Source organism: Molossus molossus, unplaced genomic scaffold (genome assembly GCF_014108415.1).
Source record: "Molossus molossus isolate mMolMol1 unplaced genomic scaffold, mMolMol1.p scaffold_m16_p_3, whole genome shotgun sequence".
NCBI lineage: Eukaryota > Metazoa > Chordata > Mammalia > Chiroptera > Molossidae > Molossus > Molossus molossus.
In genome coordinates, this window is record NW_023425366.1 from 127,048,960 (window position 1) to 127,068,637 (window position 19,678).

General features: G+C 47.5%; 1 protein-coding gene across 6 annotated transcripts in view; it reads right to left on the minus strand.

Moving 5' to 3' along the window:
- Nucleotides 1-7,900: 7,900 nt before the first annotated feature.
- Nucleotides 7,901-19,678, minus strand: part of LCMT1 (leucine carboxyl methyltransferase 1) — a 54,232-nt gene continuing 42,454 nt past the window's right edge. For 2 of the 6 annotated variants that reach the window (XM_036280499.1, XM_036280503.1), the window contains 5 exons: nt 16,984-17,104; nt 13,963-14,064; nt 12,995-13,086; nt 9,539-9,636; nt 7,901-8,067 (listed from right to left, as the gene is read on the minus strand). In XM_036280499.1, the coding sequence (XP_036136392.1) occupies nt 8,045-8,067; nt 9,539-9,636; nt 12,995-13,086; nt 13,963-14,064; nt 16,984-17,104 (436 nt within the window). In that variant the 3' untranslated portion in view covers nt 7,901-8,044. Of the gene's footprint in view, nt 8,068-9,538; nt 9,637-9,700; nt 9,753-12,994; nt 13,087-13,962; nt 14,065-16,983; nt 17,105-19,678 lie in introns of those variants that run through there. The other 4 variants (XM_036280500.1, XM_036280501.1, XM_036280502.1 and 1 more) reach the window with 4 other exon arrangements.

Here is a 19,678-nt window from a genome sequence, read left to right on the forward strand (position 1 = left end):
GAGATCTTTCTTTCTTACAGCTGCACAGTACTCCATTGTGTACATGTACCACAGCTTTTTTATCCACTCATCTACTGATGGACACTTGGGCTGTTTCCAGATCTTAGCTATTGTAAATAGTGCTGCTATGAACATAGAGGTACATATATTCTTTCTGATTGGTGTTTCAAGCTTCTTAGGATATATTCCTAGAAATGGGATCACTGGGTCAAATGGAAGTTCAATTTTTAATTTTTTGAGGTAACACCATATTGTTTTCCATAGCGGCTGCACCAGTCTGCATTCCACCAGCAGTGTACTAGAGTCCCCTTTTCCCCACACCCTCGCCAACACTTGTTTGATAATTTGTTGGTGGTGGCCATTCTGACAGGTGTGAGGTGATACCTCATTGTTGTTTTAATTTGCATCTCTCTGATGATTAGTGACATTGAGCATTTTTTCATATGTCTCTTGGCCATTTGTATGTCCTGTTTGGAGAAGTGTCTCTTTAGGTCCTCTGCCCATTTTTTAATTGGGTTCTTTGTCTTCCTTTTGTTGAGTTGTATTAGTACTGTATATATTTTGGAAATTAACCCCTTATCTGATGTATCATTGGCAATTATGCTCTCCCAAATAGTGGGTCCCCTTTCCATTTTGATGCTTGTTTTTTTTTGTTTTTGTTTTTTTGCTGTGCAGAAGTTTTTAGTTTGATGTAGTTCCATGTATTAATTTTTTCCTTTGTTTCTCTTGCCTTAGGTGATGTATCAGTGAAAATTCTGCTGCGTGTGATGTCTGAAATTTTGTTGCTTACAGTTTCTTCTAGGATTTTTATAGATTCACGAGTGACATTTAAGTCTTTTATCCATTTTGAGTTTATTCTTGTGGATAGTGTAAGTTGGTGGTCTAATTTCATTTTTTTGCACATGGCTCTCCAATTTCCCCAACACTATTTATTAAAGTGGCTGTCTCTACTCCATTGTATGCTTTTGCCACCTTTGTCAAATATTAATTCAGCATAATGTCTTGGGTCAATTTCTGGGTTCTCTGTTCTGTTCCATTGATCTATATGCCTGTTCTTGTGCCAGCACCAGGCTGTTTTGACTACAATGGCTTTGCAGTATAACCTGATATCTGGTACTGTGATTCCTCCTACTTATCCTTTTTTCCCCCCAAGATTGCTGTGGCTATTCGAAGTATTTTATGTTCAATATGAACTTTTGAAGAGTTTGTTCTAGTTCTGTGAAGTATGCCATTGGTATTTTGATGCAGATTGCATTAAATCTATAGATTGCTTTGGGTAGTATGGACATTTTAATGATGTTAATTCTTCCAATCCATAAACAAGGGATACAATTCCACTTTATTATATCTTCCTCTATTTCTTTTTTCAATGTTTTGTAGTTTTCTGCAAATAGGTCTTTTACTTCTTTGGTTAAGTTTATTCCCAGGTATCTTAATTTTTTGCCACAATGGTAAATGTGATTTTTTTTTTTTTTTTTTTTTTTTTTTAGTTTCTCTTTCTGTGAGTTTATTATTAGTGTAGAATGCCATCAATTTCTTGATGTTAATTTTGTATCCTGCTACTTTGCCAAATTTGTTTGTTAAATCTAGTAGATTTTTTATGGTGTCTTTAGGGTTTTCTATGTACAATATCATGTCATCTGCAAATAATGACAGTTTCACTTCCTCCTTTCCAATTTGGATCCCTTTTATTTTTTCTTCTTTCCTAATTGCTGTGGCTAAGACTTCTAGTACTATGTTAAATAAGAGTGGTGAAAGTGGGCATCCCTGACTGGTTTCTGTTCTTAAGGGAAATGCTTTTAGTTTTTTCCCATCGAGTATGATGTTGGCTGTAGGTCTTTCATATGTGGCCTTTATTATGTTAAGATATGATCCCTCTATTCCCACATTGCCGAGCCTTTTTATCAGAAATGGGTGCTGGATTTTGTTGAATGTTCTTTTGGCATCTATTGATATGATCATATAGTTGTTATCTTTCATTTTGTTTATGTGGTGTATCACATCTATTGATTTGTGAACATTGTACCAACCTTGCATCCCTGGTTTGAATCCCACTTAGTCATGACGAATAATTTTTTTGATATATTGCTGCATCCGATTTGCTAATATTTTGTTAAGGATTTAAGCATCTATGTTCATATGAGATATTGGCCTGTAGTTTTCTTTCTGTGTAGTGTCTTTATCTGGTTTTGGAGTTAGAAATATGTTGGTCTCATAAAACGAGTTTGGAAGTCTTCCTTCTTTTTGAATTTTTTGCTATAGTTTGAGGAGAATGGGTGTGTGTTCTTTGAATGTTCGGTAAAACTCCCCCATGAAGCCATCCAGGCCCGGGCTTTTGTTTGCTGGGAGATTCTTCATTACATCTTTAATTTCCTTAGTTGTTATTGGACTGACAAAGTTTTCTATCTCTTCTCAGTTCAGTTTTGGGAGACTATGTGTTTCTAGAAATTTGTCCATTTCACCTAGATTGTCCAATTTGTTGGCATATAATTGTTCATAGTATCTGTTAACAATCCTTTGTATTTCTGTATGTCAGTTGTTACTTCTCTTTTGTTTCTGATTTTATTTATTTGGGGCCTCTCTCTTTGTTTCTTGGTAAGTCTAGCTTAGGGTCCACCAATCTGGTGTATCTTTTCAAAGAACCAGCTCTTCTTTTGAATTTTTTTTTTTAGTCTCTATGTCATTTATTTCTGCTCTGATCTTTACTGTTTCTTTCCTTCTACTTTATCTGGGTTTTCTTTTTTGTTTGCTCTCTAGTTTTTTAAGTTGTGAGGTTAGATAGTCAATTAGAAATGTTTCTTGTTTCTTGAGGTAGGCCTGTAGTGCTATGAACTTGCCTCTCAGAACTGCTTTCACTGCATCCCATAGATTTTGTATTGTTGTGTGTTCATTTTCATTGGTTTCTAGGAAGTTCTTAATTTCTTCCTTGAACTCATTGGTAACCCACTCATTGTTTAATAACATGCTATTTAGCTTCCATCTGTTCGAATGTTTTTGCATTTTTTTGTTGTATTTGATTTCTAGTTTCATGCCATTGTGATCTGAGATGCTTGATATGATTTCAGTCTTCTTGAACTTGTAGAGACTTGGTTTGTGTCCTAACATGTGGTCTATCTTTAAGAATGTCCCATGCACACTTGAGAAGAATGTGAATTCTGCAGATTTGGAGAGTAATTCTCTGTAACTATCTATTAAATCTATTTGATCTAGTGTATCATTTATAGTATCTGTTTCCTTGCTCATTGTTTGCCTAGAGGATCTATCCAGTGATGTCAGCGGGGTGTTGAAGTCCCCTGCTATGATTATATTGCTGTTGATTTCTCCTTTGAAGTCCTCCAGAAGTCCTGTTTTGTTTTTTTAATTAGAGAGAGGGAGAGCGAGAGATAGAAACATCGATGAGAGAGAACATCGAGTGGCCACCTCCCACATGCCCCCCACTGGGGACTTGGACCACAACCTGGGCGTGTGCCCTGACCAGGAACTGATCTGGTGACCTCTCAGTGCATAGGTTGATGCTCAACCACTGAGCCACACCGGCCAGGCCTCCAGAAGATTTTAATGTATTTTGGTGCTCCTATATTGGGTGCATATATGTTTACCAAGGTTATATCTTCCTGTTGGATAGATCCTTTCAATATTATGTAGTGGCCTTCTTTGTCTCTAGTTATGGCCTTCATTTTGAAGTCTGTTTTTATCAGATATGAGTACTGCTGCCCCAGCTCTCTTCTTTTCCATTTGCTTGCAAGATTTTTTTTCCATCCCTTCACTGTCAACCTATGTGAGTCTTTTGTTGTGAGGTGGGTCTCTTATAAACAACATATATATGAATGATGCTCTCTTATCAGCTACTGTGTGTCTTGAAGGGTGCATTTAATCCATTTACATTTAAGGTTATAATTGATATGCACTTACGTATTGCCATTTTTGTTTATTGTGGTTATATTTTTCTTTCTATTTCTTCTACTAATTACTGCAGTCTTTTCAACATTTTTTGCAGTGCTTGTTTGGTACTAATATATTTCCTTAGCCTTTTTTTTTTTTTTTTTTTGGTCTGGGAAGGTCTTTATTTTGTCTTCTACTTTGAATGACAAGCTTGCTGGATAGAGTAATCTTGGTTTCAAATCCTTGCTTTACTTTGAGTACTTCATGCCATTCCCTTGTGGCCCATAGTGTTTCTTTGATAAATCAGCTGATAGTTTTATGGGAGCTCATTTGTAGGTGACAAATTGATTTGCCTTTAAGATTTTCTCTTTATCTTTAATGTTTGCCATTTTATTTATTTTTTAATCCTCACCCGAGGATATTTTTCCATTTATCTTCAGATAGAGTGGGAGAGACGGAGGGAGGGAGGAAGAAAGAGAGAGAGAAACATCAATGTGAGAGAGACACATCTACTGATTGCCTCCTGCATGACCCCAACTGGGGCCGGGGACAAACTGCAACTGAGGTATGTGCCCTTGACTGGATTGAACCTGGGACTCTTTTGTCTGCAGGCTGACACTCTAACCACTGAGCCAAACTAGCCAGGGCAACATTTGCCATTTTAATTATGATGTGCCTTAGTGAAGGTCTCTTTGGGTTCATCTTGTTTGGGATCTGTGCTTGTTGTACTTGAGTGACTTTTTTTTTCACCAGGTTAGGGAAGTTTTCTGTCATTATTTTTTCAGTTTCTCTATCCCTTACTTGCTTCTTCCTCTGGTACTGTATGATGCAGATATCGTTGTTTCATGTTGTCTCAAAGTTCCTTTAAACTGTCCTCATATTTTTAAATTGGTTTCCTCTATTTGCTTCTCTGATTCTTTTCTACCTTGTCTTCTAATTCATTGATTCAATCCTCTGTTTCTTCTAACCTACTGTTAATTACTTGCAGAATATTCTTTAGTTCAGCTGTCATTCTTCATCTCTGACTGGTTGTTTTTTAGGGTTTCTGTCACTTTTTATGCTTTGGGGCATTCTAAAAACCATTACCATATACTCTGTTTCTGATAAATTGCTCACCTTCCTTTTATTTAGCTTTTTCTGGAGATTTCTCCTGTTCTTTCATTTGTGGCCTGTTTCTTTGTGTGTGTTTCTATGTATTGGATAAGACTGCTGTGCCTCCCAGTCTTGTAGGGTGGCCTTCTCCCAGTGGTGTAGTCTCCTTGATCTTCTGAGCTGGGTGCTTTAGGGATAAATGTCTCTTGTGTGGGTTATGTGAGCCCTCATGTTGTATTTAGGTCTTGATTGCTGTTGCTCCATTTGTGGGTGGGCTCAGGCGTCAGTCTTGCTGACTGTGATGCTTAACCCCAACCACGTCATGCCAATTATTTATACAAGTGCTGACAGAATAAAATATGACACAAGATCAAATAAAAAACGTGAAAAAATGAGAGAAATAAAAGAATACTAAAAGCCATGAGACCAAAAGAATTAGAAGAGAAAAAAAAAGAACTAAAATAAGAGAATATGAAAGAAAAAAAGGATATAAGAATAAAAAAGAAATAATTTTTTTAAGTAATAATAATGAATATAGAGTAGGAAATGAAAAATAATAAAAGAAAAGAGATAGAATAAGACTAGAATGAAGAGGAAAAGAGTAATGAGATGTGGAAGAACTAAGAGAAGTAGGAAAAGGTCTTTGGATCTGCTCTTTGTGAAGCTCGCTGAATTTTGCGCCTGAGTGGTCGAATGTGGCACCTGGTGTCAGTTCTGGGCCTCCCAGGAGGTCCTCTGGTGCAGGCCAATGTGAGCTGCTGTCCCTGCGTGGCCCTGGGCAACCTGACTGAAGCTGAAATTGTTGTTGTACCAAACCCTATACAGTGATACCTCGGTTCTCGAATGCCTCGGATTTCGACCAAATCGGTATTCGACCAGGAGATTCGAGAAACTTTTGTCTCGGAATCCGAACAAATATTTGGAACTCGAACTTCCGAGATGAGCCGAGTTGAGCCGAATGGCGTTCATTCGGCCCAGCGCGCCTTGCTCGCGTCCTCAGTGTGAGTGCAGAGAGAGAGTCACGCTTTGTGGAGAGAGTCACGCTTTACACTGAATTGAACCCTTAGACATACTGTACACTTTTATTTCTTGTTGAGACTTATGTTTTTCTACATATTATATACAAATTAGGCCAGTAAATAGGCATTTTCTGGGGCTTGGAACGAATTAATCCAGTTTCCATTATTTCCTATTGGGTTTCATTGCTTCGGTTCTCGAACAATTTGGTTCTCGGCCGTCCTCCTGGAACGAATTATGTTCGAGAACCGAGGTATCACTTGTATATGTGTTTTTCCCCATACATGCAAATCTATGGTGAACTTCAACTTGTAAGTTAGGCCCAGTAAGAGTTTAACAAGAACTAATAATAAATTAGAACAATTATAACAATATACTGTAATAAAAGTGGAGACTGTGGTGTTACTAAGTAAAATAAAGGTGACTGAACACCAGCACTGCAATGCCTCGGTGGCCCATCTGATAACTGAGACACCTGCTAAGTGACTAATGGGCAGGGAGTGTGCATCACATGGATTCTCTGGACAAAGGGCTGGTTCACGTGCCAGGCAGGATGGTGACAGACTCCATCACACTGCTCAAAACATCGTGCAATTTAAAACTCATGAAGTGTTTATTTCTGAAAATTTCCATGTAATAGTTTTGGACCACAGTTGACCATGGGTACCTGCAACCATGGATAAGGGGAGACGACTGTGTTACAGAGACGTTAGAGACACACCAGTACCTGCCTGCAGTCTTCTTGAACTTTTTTTTTTAACTGCAGGTAAATGATGAGGCTGTTTTTTGTTGTTGTTGTTCATCCTCACCCAAGGACATTCTCCCATTATTTTTAGATAGAATGAAAGAGAAGGAAGGAGAAAGACAGAAACATCGATGTGAGAGACATATCAATTGGCTGCCTCCCGCACAACCCCAACCAGGACTGGGGATCAACCTGCAACCCAGGTACGTGCCCGATAGGAAATCGAACTCATCGGTCCGCGGGCCGATGCTCTAACCACTAAGCCACACTGGCCAGGGCTCCTTGAACTTCTTAGGAGGACCTGAAAGGCAACTGAGAGGAAATCTCTTCTCACTGGGTTCCTCGGGGTCAGTGCCCGCTGTGGGGCACAGCAGCCCTGTGCACCGCCTGCAGACCACGCCCCAGGGACACCGATCGATTCAGACGGGGGCACAGGAGAGAAGGGGCTGCCATTCTGCACGTGCAGGTTCACGGTCGTCAGGGTGGACAGACCCGCTCTGAATTGTGGGACAAGCACTCTGGGCCCCTTTCCTATAACTGGGTTTCCTATGGCTGCTGTGACAATGACACTAACCTATGGCCGGAGACAAAGCCCCGCAGGTCAGAAATCTGAAATCAGTTTCACTGGCTCCAGGCGCTGGCAAAGTGGGCTTTTGGGGAGGTTCTGAGAATCTGATTGTTGCCCTTTGTAGCACTAAGTGACCACCTATGTTCCGCTTTTGCCCCGAGGTGTCACTCCAATCCCTGCTCGGGCACACCTCCTTCTCTGGCTCTGACCTTCCCACCTCCTCTTCTTGGGACCCTCATGGTCCTATTGGGCCCACCCACACACTCCCGAATAACCTCCCCTCCTCCAGGCTGTCATACCTACAAAGCCCCTTTTGCCACGTCTGGGGAATCAGGAGGACCGTTTAAGGGCCCTCCTTCAGCCTCCCCAATAACTGGGCTAGTCTGCAGGGGCAGAAACAGGAGCTGAAGGGAGCAGAGGCATCCAGTGGCCTGGGGTCAAGGTACGAGGTGCGACGTCGGCTGCTGCAAACCCCACAGGCCGAGTGAATCCCGGACGGGGGGCATGAGCTGCATGGGGCTCCAGAGGGTCAGCCAGGTCAGGGTAGGACTCAGGAGCCTGGTTTTCGGCTCACGCAGAGGACCACAGCCCACCCACCACGGGAACAAAGGACCAGCACACACGCCACTGGCAGCTGAGATTTATTTAAAGGGCAAGGCTTGGCCATCACTGGAGACTCGCGTGTCAACTCTGGAAGGCTGGTGGCTGCAGCTTCTGGCTCCGCATGAGCCTTGAACAGGTTAGAAAGTGATCTCCGTCAAACCTGAGGGGAGGAAACACACAAAGCTGCCAAGAGACTCCTAGTGCAGAGAAGAGAAGACACAGAGGTGGGAGAGTAACTGCTGGGCCCCAGCCCCCGTGACCAGCCGGTGCAAGCCCTACCGCCGACCACGGCAGCTCCAGTCCCTGCTCCCTGCCCGGGACTGCACAGGGAGACGCGTGCCCGCGTGAGGTCGGGCTCCCGGTGGCTCTAGAGGGAACAGGAGTAGCAGTCTGGGAGCTCCCTGCGGTCAGCACCATGTCTGTCCTTGAAGAGCTGAACGCTGAGCCAACGGAGACATGGTTCTTCACTGCGCGCATACGTGTCTGACATCACGTGGCCAGGCAAAGTGGGGACAAAAGAAGCCCCCATCATAACAACGCTTCCTACACTCTGTAAAACCTGAAGTCAACTCAAAAGTACTACACAAGCCTGGCCGGCATGGCTCAGTGGACTGAGTGTGGTCCCATGGACTGAGAGGTCCCAGTTCGATCCTGGGTCAGGGCACATGCCTGGGATGCAGGCTTGATCCCCAGTAGGGGGTGTGCAGGAGGCAGCCAACTGAGGTTTTTCTCTCACATCAATGTTTCTCTCTCTCTCTAAAAATATCGATAAAAATATATTAAAGAAAAAAAAGTATTACACACAGCCTACGTTTCCCAACTTGGGAAAGTTACATAAAGTCAAACATAGCACCGCACAGCTGAGTAAATGTATAAACTAGCTAGGATGACAAACCCCCAGGGAATGATTAACTGCCTCATGTCAGCCTGGAGTTTTCACACGGGGGACAGACCTTGCCTCTGTCACATTCTCTATGTTGCATCAGCTGCCAGTGTACAGCTAGACGTCACTGGGACACACCTGGAGGAAGCATGTGGGGCAGCTAGCATGTTCCAGGCCAGAACTGGGATCCAAAGTGGTGTCCACAGGGCTGCAGAGACGCCCACGGACCACCCAAGGCAGGAGGACACACACAGGGCAGCAGTAAGGAGGGACAGGGCCAAGACCAAGGTGACGGGCAGCACTGAGGGGATGCACGCTCTCCCTGTGGCCCTGCACGGCCGGCTGGGCAACGTCGCCCTCATCAGGAGAGAGAAGGGAGAAATGCAACCCGCAGCTGCATGGGCTGGTTAGAGACACCGGGGTCTGTTTACAACCTGCAAACCTGGTCATAAGCCGACTGGTTACTTTTACTAAGGCCATTAGTGTGTTAAACTCTCAAGGTCTTTCGCCTGCCACCTGAGGCACTCCCACGCACACCTGCACAGGGTGGCTGGCTGGTTCGGGTGCACGGGATCTACCTGACAGTCCGCCCGCTTCTGTGTACAGAAGACGGGGCGTGACGGGCAACCCTGGAGACGGCCGTGGGCCACGCACGATCGGCCGTGCTCTCTGCACTCAGGCCAGCACGGCTCACGCTCTGCAGGTCAAGGTTCCCGTCTGGAGGTCCGAGTAGGAGTGAAGTGGGTACCTAGCTCGCTGCCCCCTTTGGTCGCCCAGCACAGGCAGTAGTGCCTCATGAGCTGCTCCAGGAGCTCCAGCTCGTCCAGGAACTCGAGGGACTCGATCCTGGGGAGTGAACGGAGGACAGGCAGTGAGCGCGACGAAGTGGGGACGAAGGTGCTGACGCCGACTACAGGAACGGAGGTCAAGCAGTAAGAATGGAGTGCTGCCATCTTAACTTACTTTTATTGAAAAGAAGAAAAAAGTACCATAAGCAAAATCAAAAGACAAACTAGAAAATATATTTGCAATATAAATAACAAAGGGTAGATTCCCTTGCTGTATAAAGAGCTGTTGTACTTCAGTAAGAAAAACTCCAAAAATTAATTTAAAAGATGGGGTGGGGGGATGGATGAAAGGTAAAGGGGAATACAGGTATAAACTTCTGTTATAAAATAAATAAGTTACAGACCTGGCTGGTGTGGCTCCATGGTTAGAGTGTCAGCCTGTGCACCAAAGGGTCTCGGGTTTGATCCCCGGTCAAGGGCACGTACCTGGGTTGCAGGTTCCATCCCCAGCCCTGGTTGGTGTCGTGCAAGAGGCAACCAATCAATGTGTCTCTCTCACGTCCATGCCCCCCCACCGTCCCTCTGCCCCCGTCCCTCTTTCTGCTCTAAAAAGCAATGAAAAAAATATCCTTGGGTGAAGATAAACAAAAATAAAAGTAAAAAATAAATAAAAATCAATACAGGTTTAAAATGAGTTCCAGAACGCAGTGTGGAGCATGGGGTACGCTGCTGTGTACCTGAAACTCATATAACGTCGTATGTCAACCATGCTTTTAAAAAGGCAGGTAAAACCAGTTCACTGGAAAAGAAAAACAAGAGGTTTTCAACCTCATTTGTGAGAAAAGAAATGTAAATTCAAACACCTGAAACCTTTCCAACTACGAGACGGACAGCCGTCACAAGGCTGACGCTGGGGAAGGACCTGGGACAAGCCTTAGCAGCGGGCTACGGAACAGGGCGGCGCTCACGGCGGGACGCTCCCTCAGCAGCCCACTCTCAGGATCCACCCCGCGAGGGCAGAGGTCCGTGTCCAAGGACACTCCTGAAGCTTCAGAGCTGCCGTGTGGGAACAGCAAACCCCACCAACGGAGCCGGCTGCCGAAGCAAAGCGCACAGGACACCGCGCAGCCCAGAGAACAGGGCAGGTCAGTTTGGAAGCAGGCTGCTCGGGAAAGCGTGTGCGTGGGTCACTACTGTCCACGTGGAGAAGGTGCTGTGCTCAGACGTGCGGAGCTTCTGAAGAGCGGACCATTTGGGAAAACACAGAAAGCTGACAGATGTGCAGCGAGTGGGGTGAGGGCTTTGGTTTTTCTACTAATTTCTTTTTCTTAACCACGTGCTTGTAGGAGTTTCTTCAAAAAAGCATTTTCAATGTAAACTTTTAAATGTGTGCACACAACAGAAGCATGCACATGTATATGAAATAGGATTTTAAAAAATTTTCTGTCATATCACATGCTATAGGGAAAAAATTGAGGCATTTCCAAAAAGTATTTAAAAAATAAAAAAATAGTCCATATTCTTACTATCTGCAAGAGCCAGCCCAGACACTCCGGCGTTGCCTGCTGCCAGGCTGGGGGGTGGGGTGTCTGTGCACGTCTGTGCACTCGTCCCTGCCTTGGCACGCAGGCCGAAGGTCACATCGGAAGTGAGACCGTCCACCCGTAAGGGACTGTCACTTCCTAACCAGTGTTCCCAACTCGTCAGAACACATTCAGAGCAGGCTTTCCATCACCGAGTTCTAGAAGAAACCAGCAGGTAACAAGGAGGTTACCTCTAGGGTCAGCTCCAGGAGACAGGAGACTGTGCTCCTCACGCAGCACAGCTCTGCTCGGGCTGCAGCACCCTCGGCTTGGAGAGGTGCACGCGCCCGGCGCCCAGCCCTGGCACAGCGGCAGGCCTGCCTTTGACTGCTTTTCACGCACAGGAGCTGGCTAAACCCTCGCAAATGTGGACACAACTACGTGGCCTTCACGGCGCTAGGAGGACGGCCACCGCTCTGCTGGGGACACGTGTCCCCAAAGGCCATGGCAGCACGAGGCTGACGGCCACTGAGAAGGTGCTGCCCCGTGGCTGATGCCAGTGCCAGGCTCCTCCCTAGGCCCCAAAAGAGCTGCCAGAGCACTGCCATCACAGATGCCAGCCCGGGGCTGTTCGCACAGTCGTCCCGGCAGGAGCAACGGCAACTGGCCTGAGGAACGGAACTCTAGAAGAGCCCAGGATGCTCGGACCTGCCACGTGGACACTGCACTTGCACAGACCTTCACGGCTCTGACGCGCAGACCCGAAAACACTTTCTTTTGTTACTCCTCACCTAAGGATATTTTTCCACTAATTTTTAAATATAGTGGAAGGACAGGGAGAGAGAGAAACATAGATGTGAGAGAGACACATTGACTGGTTGCCTCCTGCATGACCCCGACCAGGGCCAGGGATCAACCTGCAATCCAGGTACATGCCCTTGACCAGGAATCGAACCCAAGACCGTTCAGTCAGTGAACTGACACTCCAACCACTGAGTCAAACTGGCCAGGGCACAAGTGGTACTTCTAACAGTTAAAGAAGGTCTGGCCCTGGCCAGTTTGGCTCAGCAGTTGGGGCGTCAGCCTGCGGACCAGAGAGTCCTAGGTTCGGTTCCCACTAGGGGCATATACCAACAAAAAAAACAAAAAAAAAAGGTATGTGGAGAAGCAGGACCAAAAATTCTTCCCATTATCTTACAAGAGATCAACAACTATACCTGTAGGTCCCCAAAGGCAGGAGGAAGCAGAAAATAGTTAAAAACAGAACTAAGCTGACACCAGCACTGTCCAGAGGTGACTATGGGGTATGCTCCAGTGTTCTGCATAACAGGCAAATTAAACGAAACAAAACACAGGGCCCCACACCCCACATCCACGCGTGAGCAGGAGTGCTGTGCCCCTCTGAGCACGGTGACCCTCGACACTGACAGCAGACAAGCAGTCTACTGACAGGGTTTCTAACAGAATATGAATCTGCGGGTCGGAAAGTCGAATCCGTGCCTCAGGCAGCACTTCCCTTCACAGGTGCACGGAGCACAGCTGCACCTCACGTGCGCTACACTGCTTGAAACTGTTTCAGAACCAGCGTGCATTTCCGTTACGATGAGAAAATCCATTTAATAATCTGTGAGCAGACTTTTTCCCTTTTGGAGCCTTTGAACAGTGACCTTTTCCTGCAACTCCCGACACGGGAGCATGCGCAGTCGCCACTGCAGCGGTGCCTGCTGGTTCTGACGAGCATCACCCGTCTGGGAACAAGCCCTGGCTCAGTGCATCGCTAATGAGTTCCTGTCGTGCGCTGGAGTGTTTAACGTGCATTAGCAGGTCAGCCTGTTTCCGAACGAGCCCAGCGAGGGCGTCTGCCTCACCCCCGGCCAGGCCGCTGCGCCGTACCTGCTGACCTCGGTCTGAGGCAATCTGCTGTACAATTCCATCATGTTCACGGCCGCCGCTGTCTCCCACCCGTTCGCCAGGAGCCGCTCTTTCTGGAACGTGGTGGGGAAAGACAACCGCAGGCCAGGCCGTGAGTGCGGGCATCGTTAAGCACGGAGCCTTTCTTACCCGACTCCTCCCTCGAACGCCCACTCGGCCTACCACCTTTCTTCTTGGATTTCCCGGCGTTCTGTACTGAACACACACTGCTACCTACTTAAAGGAGGGCAAAGTGGGAGGTGTTTCTTCAGCCAAAGAAATGACATTTCTGAAAAGAGGAGGGACTACACTGTAGATTCCAAGAGACTTGGGGACATTAAAAAGTGTGGCCCATGTTTGGATCTGGATTCAAATGCACCAATGATGAACATTATAAAAAGTGATTGCAGAAACCGGAACACAAACTGGGTGTTAGATGCTACGAAGGACTTAGTGCCAGTGTCTTAAGTGGTAATCATGGTACCATCGTTAACCGGGGGGGAGGGGCGTGAAATTCCTATTGGTAGGCGATTTACCTATCTGCTGCTGACTTATGGAGAAATTATATACTATCTGGAATTTGCCTTAAAATATTCCACCACCACCACCAACAAAAATATGGAAGGAATAAACATTATTTACGAAATATTAATTACAAAAGTTGGCTGATGGAACATGGCTGTTTGTTTACTATTCCCTCTACTTTACTGTTGTTTTAAAAATACGTAACAGGAAGTTAGAATAATAGGGTGCAGGAAATATGTACTTTGGATACCAAGATGGAAAGCAGGGCTAGGATTTTGCTAGCGTGATCAACTGGCGGCCCACACGGAGCCCGGCCTCCTGCAGGCAGGCGCTCGGAAGGACTTCTCACACCCTCAGCTGTGCACGGCGGACCCCTTCTTGGCTGCCTAAGGGTACAGAGGGCGTGCCAGCCTCTGCTCTCTGACCTGTGAGTCTAAGGACTTGCAGGTTTCCACCCCTGCCAGGTCACACTGTCGTCTCCGCAGGTTTTCAATCATGATCTGTCCAAACCGATCATCCATGTTCACCTGGGAAGGGAGAGTACAGCCAGACATTGCCATAAGGGTTAATTCTTAAATATGCAAAATAAAACCACCACCTATTTTTTTATCCTCTCCCAAGGACATTTTTGCATTTTTATCTTCATATAGAGCGGGAAGGAGAGAGGGAGGAAGAGAGAGAAACGTTGACGTGAGAGAGAGACATCAAGAGGCTGCCACCCACATGACCCCAACCAGGGCTGGGGACAAACTGCAACCAAGGTACATGCCCTTAGCGGGAACTGAACCCGGGACTCTCTGGACCGTGGGCAGACGCTCTAACCACTGAGCCAAACTGGCCAGGGCCACTGCCTATTTTTAACCAGTCAGGACTGAGGTCTGTTACGACCCACGACCCAGTGCAGGTAATAGAATCTGTGCGCAGTGCTGATGGGGAGTGCGACGGGGGCTGCCCTCGGAGGGCCACCGCACACCCTCTGCAAACACAGCCTGGTCCCAGCCACCAGTGCGCGCTGCACACGTACGCAGAGACGCGGGGATGCCCACTGCAGCGCCGCGCAGCATAGAAGACTCTGGAGAGAACTAAATACTCCTCATTTCGGGGTTCAATAAATGCTGGCATGTTTCACATAATGAAATACCACATGACCAGGAAGAAGAAAGACACAAACAGATATAGAGAGAGCAATGTGGAATGATGTCCAAGATCTAAGAACTGAGAAGTAAGGTACGGGGGACTGGCTACTGTATTCTCCCATGTGCCTCTAGGAAAACACATCTCTTACACTTACATATGCACAGGAGAATTCTGGAACCTGGCAAAGTTGCTTCTCAGGTGAGAGGGCTGAGGTCTGGGGTAGGAGAGACCTACATTTCCTCGTCTGCCCTTTTGTACCACCTTATATATTTTTATTCTGAATGTAGTATTACTTTGGGATAAAAAACTTATATAAAAAACTAAATTTGTGTATGCGCACAAATACCACAAAACATCCTCTTGCGTCCACTATTACAGCATGTATTCACTGTTCCTTTGTCATATACAAAGTACCAGAAATTCACCACTAACAAGTAGGGTGAACCCAGAGATCCATGACCATGGCGAGGACCAGAGTTCCTCCCGCGGAGCACGTGTAAGCCGTCCGTGGCCCCAGTGGGCAGGTCGCGCGGTCTGCAGGCGCACGGGAGGGTGTTTGTGAGCACGGCCCCTCGTCACACCGCCCGAGTGAGAGTCCTGGCCTGACATCTGACTGCGGTGAGACCGCGGCCAGGCTGCCCTCTGTGCTTCAGTCCCCTCGCCGGGACATGTTCCCACCTGTGGGCTGTTGTGACTGAGTGTATGTGAAACTCAGAGCACAACACCTGTGCACAGGTAATACGTTCTAAGAATTTGCTATTATTATCATCATTGTCCACGTGGCTTTGTCATTTTAAACTGATTAGGAATGAATGTAAGGCATGTGAGCAGTTAATACATGTGAGGATGGGGACGATTTTGTGTTTGTGAGAAAGTTGACTTAAGTGGTGGGGGGATCTGAACTGGTTTGGGGACAGCATGGACAACATATTGGACAATGGCCCATTTCCAGGCCTGCTCCAAAGTGGACAGGGTTTCTGGCCAAAATTCACCGTCCGCCACCTCCACTTGCTGTTGGATAAATGGTGTTAACAGAGGAACACACCAATGAAGCAAGACGCCCGAAGCACTGCACAGCCGAGGCCCGTGGGAATGTTCGAAAAGCAGAACACCTCCCCCAGTAAGGTACCCTGAGAGCAAGGCAGCGCCCAGGACTTTCCCACTACAGAAGCGAGCCGAGGAGGCCGGCGGCTGCTCCGTGCACTCCCCAGGACTGAAGGCTGAGTCCGAGGACGCCCCGCCCCAGAGAGGAAGGAAGAAATCACCCCCCAGGAACCTGCACAGGAACCGCACGGGCGGGCGGGGACACGGAGACCTGGTCAGCCCTGAGCTGTCCATAATCACATGACCTTGGACAAGGCCCTGCCCTGCTCTCACGTGCCATAAAATTTTAAAATAAAATGAGGCAGACATTAAAATAAAGCGAGATGAAACTAAAATCAACAATAAAATTAGCTACGAGGTACTCAGTGTTTATCTTGTGCCCTGCTGTGCAACGTCTCGTGAATTCCCATAATAAACCAGAGAGCAGGCATTCTTTCTCTTTATGAACGACATTTCCGTAACAGCTGGGTAAGGCTGCAAACAACCCTGTGAAGTCAGGACTTTTATTATCCTCATTTCTCAGATGAGGAACAGGCACAGAGAGGTTATGTAACTTGTCCCAGTCACACAGCTACAGTCTACCTCAGGAGCATGGACTCCGAACCACCAAACAATTCTGCCCAAGGTCACACAGCCAGGATTCCGACCCAAGTTGGATCATCCCAAAGCTCTAAAACAACCCAGTCTGCACTAAATCAGAAGAGGCAAATCCTCAGCCAGTGGACCAAATTCAGTGAATTTAGAAATTAGAAAATGTTACATTAAAATCCTGCATTTCTAACTTCTGAAAAGCTGGGAGTTCTGGCAACTCTGGGCTCACAGGTCCACGTGGTGACGACTGGCTGGGACCGGAGAGTGGCCGCTCTCATGGGCTGAGACATGGGTGGCCGGCGCACATAGTCCCCAGCGTCCGCCACTCGCATCACGCGCCCGCCTGCGGGCACTGACTCTGCTACCCCCACAGTGTGGGCAGCCGAAACTCCCCCATCAAGGGCGATGACTTGAGAGTAAATACAGTGACCAAATGAGAACTCAAAAACCTTTTATAAGGGCCAAGATAGCAGTTCCTAAAACTCTGGCTTGCAGGAAGTCGGAGCGAGGTGCAGGGCCTGCTGGCATTGATGAACGTAACAAAGGACACAGGAGAAGAAAGTAGAAGCATGCACAGGTGCTCGGGGGGAGAGCCACCCTGGGCTCCCTCTTACCTGTTCGTAGTTGATGAACATGGCAGTCCCAAAAACGCTGGCCGCCCACTTGATGAGGTTTGCAGACTGCTCCGGAGTCATGTAGACCAGCACACATTCCGTTATCAGGAGTGTCGGCAGCCTTGAGGGGAGAAAAAGAGGCCACACGCACTGTCGTTGGCTGGACCCTAGCTGTGCACGTGTGGCAGTCCTGGTGGGGCAGCTCACACCCCACGGACAGCAGCAGTGCTCAGCTAGCACATGGCCAGTCAGCGCAGTAACACGGGCGACACGATCACGTCCCAAAGATGTGAACTGTACAAAGGTGAGCAGCGAGCAGGGGTCTGTCTGGCTCGTGAAACTGTGTTAAATGGCTGCAGATTCTCCCCAGCCCTGCACCCATACAGTGGCAATACGAAACTGCGGGTCTGTCACTCAAGTGGTGGAGATCATGTCCTTCCCTCGGAACCTGGGTCAGTCACGCAACTTGCTTTGGCCAATGAACAAGAGCAGAGCAGCCTGACGACCATCTGCACACAGGCACTTGCTCTCCTGCTGCACTTGGCAACCTGAAACCACTGTGCGAAGGAAGCCAAGCCAGCCTGCACAGGAGGGGAGGCCGCCCAGGCGACAGTGGACCAGCCCCCGGCTGGCCTGCCTCTGCACGCCTGCCAGCGCACATGCACACAGCCGCGCACGCCAGTGGACCCCAGGGGTTATTAGCTGGGCCTGGCCTCCCAGCAGAAGAACCATCCAGCTAAGCCCAGCCCAAACTTCAACTCAGGTTCCTGAGCAAAGTGGGAGCTGTATGAAACTTGGAAGTTTGGAAGGATTTGTTGCACATGAAAAGCTGATGGATACAATGCAGGAATACTAATAATGCAGTACCACAAAAATCGAAAAGAACACGATCAGTCCTCAAGAAATTCCATTATACTCAGCATCAATTCTCACTAACCAGACCCAAAGTACTGAATAAATTAGGAAAAACAACAACTCCTGCGAAAATATCTAAAAGTCTCAATTTTGTAATGGGAACACTAACTCAAAGAGGTCTTAAACAAACAAAGAAAAAAAACCCACTCGGCCCTGGCCAGTTTGGCTCAGCGGTTAGAGCGTCGGCCTGTGGTCCGGAGAGACCCGGGTTCGGTTCCCGCTAAGGGCACGTACTTCGGTTGCAGTTTGTCCCCGGCCCTGGTTGGTCGTGCGGGTGGCAGCCACTCGATGTGTCCCTTCACATCAATGTTTCTCTCTCTCTCTCCCTTCCTCTCTCTCCCTCCCACTCTATCTGTACAAAAAATGAAAAAATATCCTCGGGTGAGGATTAAAAAAAAAAACAAAAACCCACTCGTATTCAATAACTAACAAGCAGGAGAGGTCAGACTGGAGCCCAGAATAAGATATCACGATGTGGGTGGGGCTGCAGGCTACCTGTACCAGCTTTAACAATCTACTACTGATCTTCACCCGCTTCACTCACTCACTTGCCCAAGGAAACCAGTAGTGTCCTTGAACGTCAAGACTCGCCTTCTGCTAAAAGAACACACTACATCTAACCCTGACTGGTTTAGCTCAGCGGTTAGAGCGTTGACCTGTGGATCAAAGGGTCATGGGTTCAATTCCCAGTCAAGGGCATGCACCTGGGGTACAGGTTCAATCCTCGGCCCTGGCAGGGGTCGTGAGGGAGTCAACCAATCCCTGTCTCTCTCTCACATCGATGTTTCTCTCTTCCTCCTTCCCTTCCACTCTATCTAAAAATCAATGGGAAAAATGTCCTTGGGTGAGGATTAGGCCCACTCCCCACAAAAAAACAACAACACACCACATCTTGCAATCTGTGAATCCTAAGGACAAGCTGGCTGATGGTTCGAGGCTAAACAGGCACACCAGGACTTCACAGAGCAGACAGGACAGCCGTCACCACATAGATGAGAGATGTGTGAGAAACACAAAGCTTTGACTCCCTACACTTCCCTCCCCTCCGTCACCGAAAGTTCACCTGTCCTTGCGCCTGTCTCACTCCCTTCTCCTCTCTCAGAGGGGTGGGGCCTCTCCTTCCCCTGAAGGACAGCCTCAGCCCTACAGCCCCTTCCTCTCTAGCAATGACCCTCTAGTTGCTAATGTCTTTCATCATTTGCCATTAATTTTTGTCTTCGATTTCTTCTTTAAAATAGCATCTCCTTAGTGAGGGGTCTCCGTCCCACACCAGGCACCTAGCTCAGGGTTCCAGTGCCAGGAAGAGAATCCCCATCACTTCTGGCTGTAAAACCAGTGGGAACTGAGGTTGAGGAAGGTTGAGGCTGCTGGAGCCCCAGGCAGCTCCTCTTAAAGGGCCCGCATACATGAACTTATTCGGACTCACTCCTTCTGGGCTCCAGGGTGGGGGAGGCGGCTTGAAAGGCACTAGAAACATATGGGGAAGAACTGAGTTGTTTGGCATTGGGGCGAGAGCTGGAGGGGCAGCTTTCTCCTGGACAGATTTGCTGTGGGAGACCGTTGATCTTTGGTGAGCCCTTCTCCCGGGGCAGCAGATGGCTACCATATCTGAGACTCCAGCAACAGTGGCTCACACTGTATGCCCAGCCCTGGTGATTCCCTGAGGCCCTGCTCCACCCAACTTTCAGGCCCACCCAAGCTGTTTCCAAAGGCTTTACCATAGGATTGGCCTGTCTTGGAGCCTGCTTCAGATTTTCCTAAAATCTCCCAAACAAGTAGC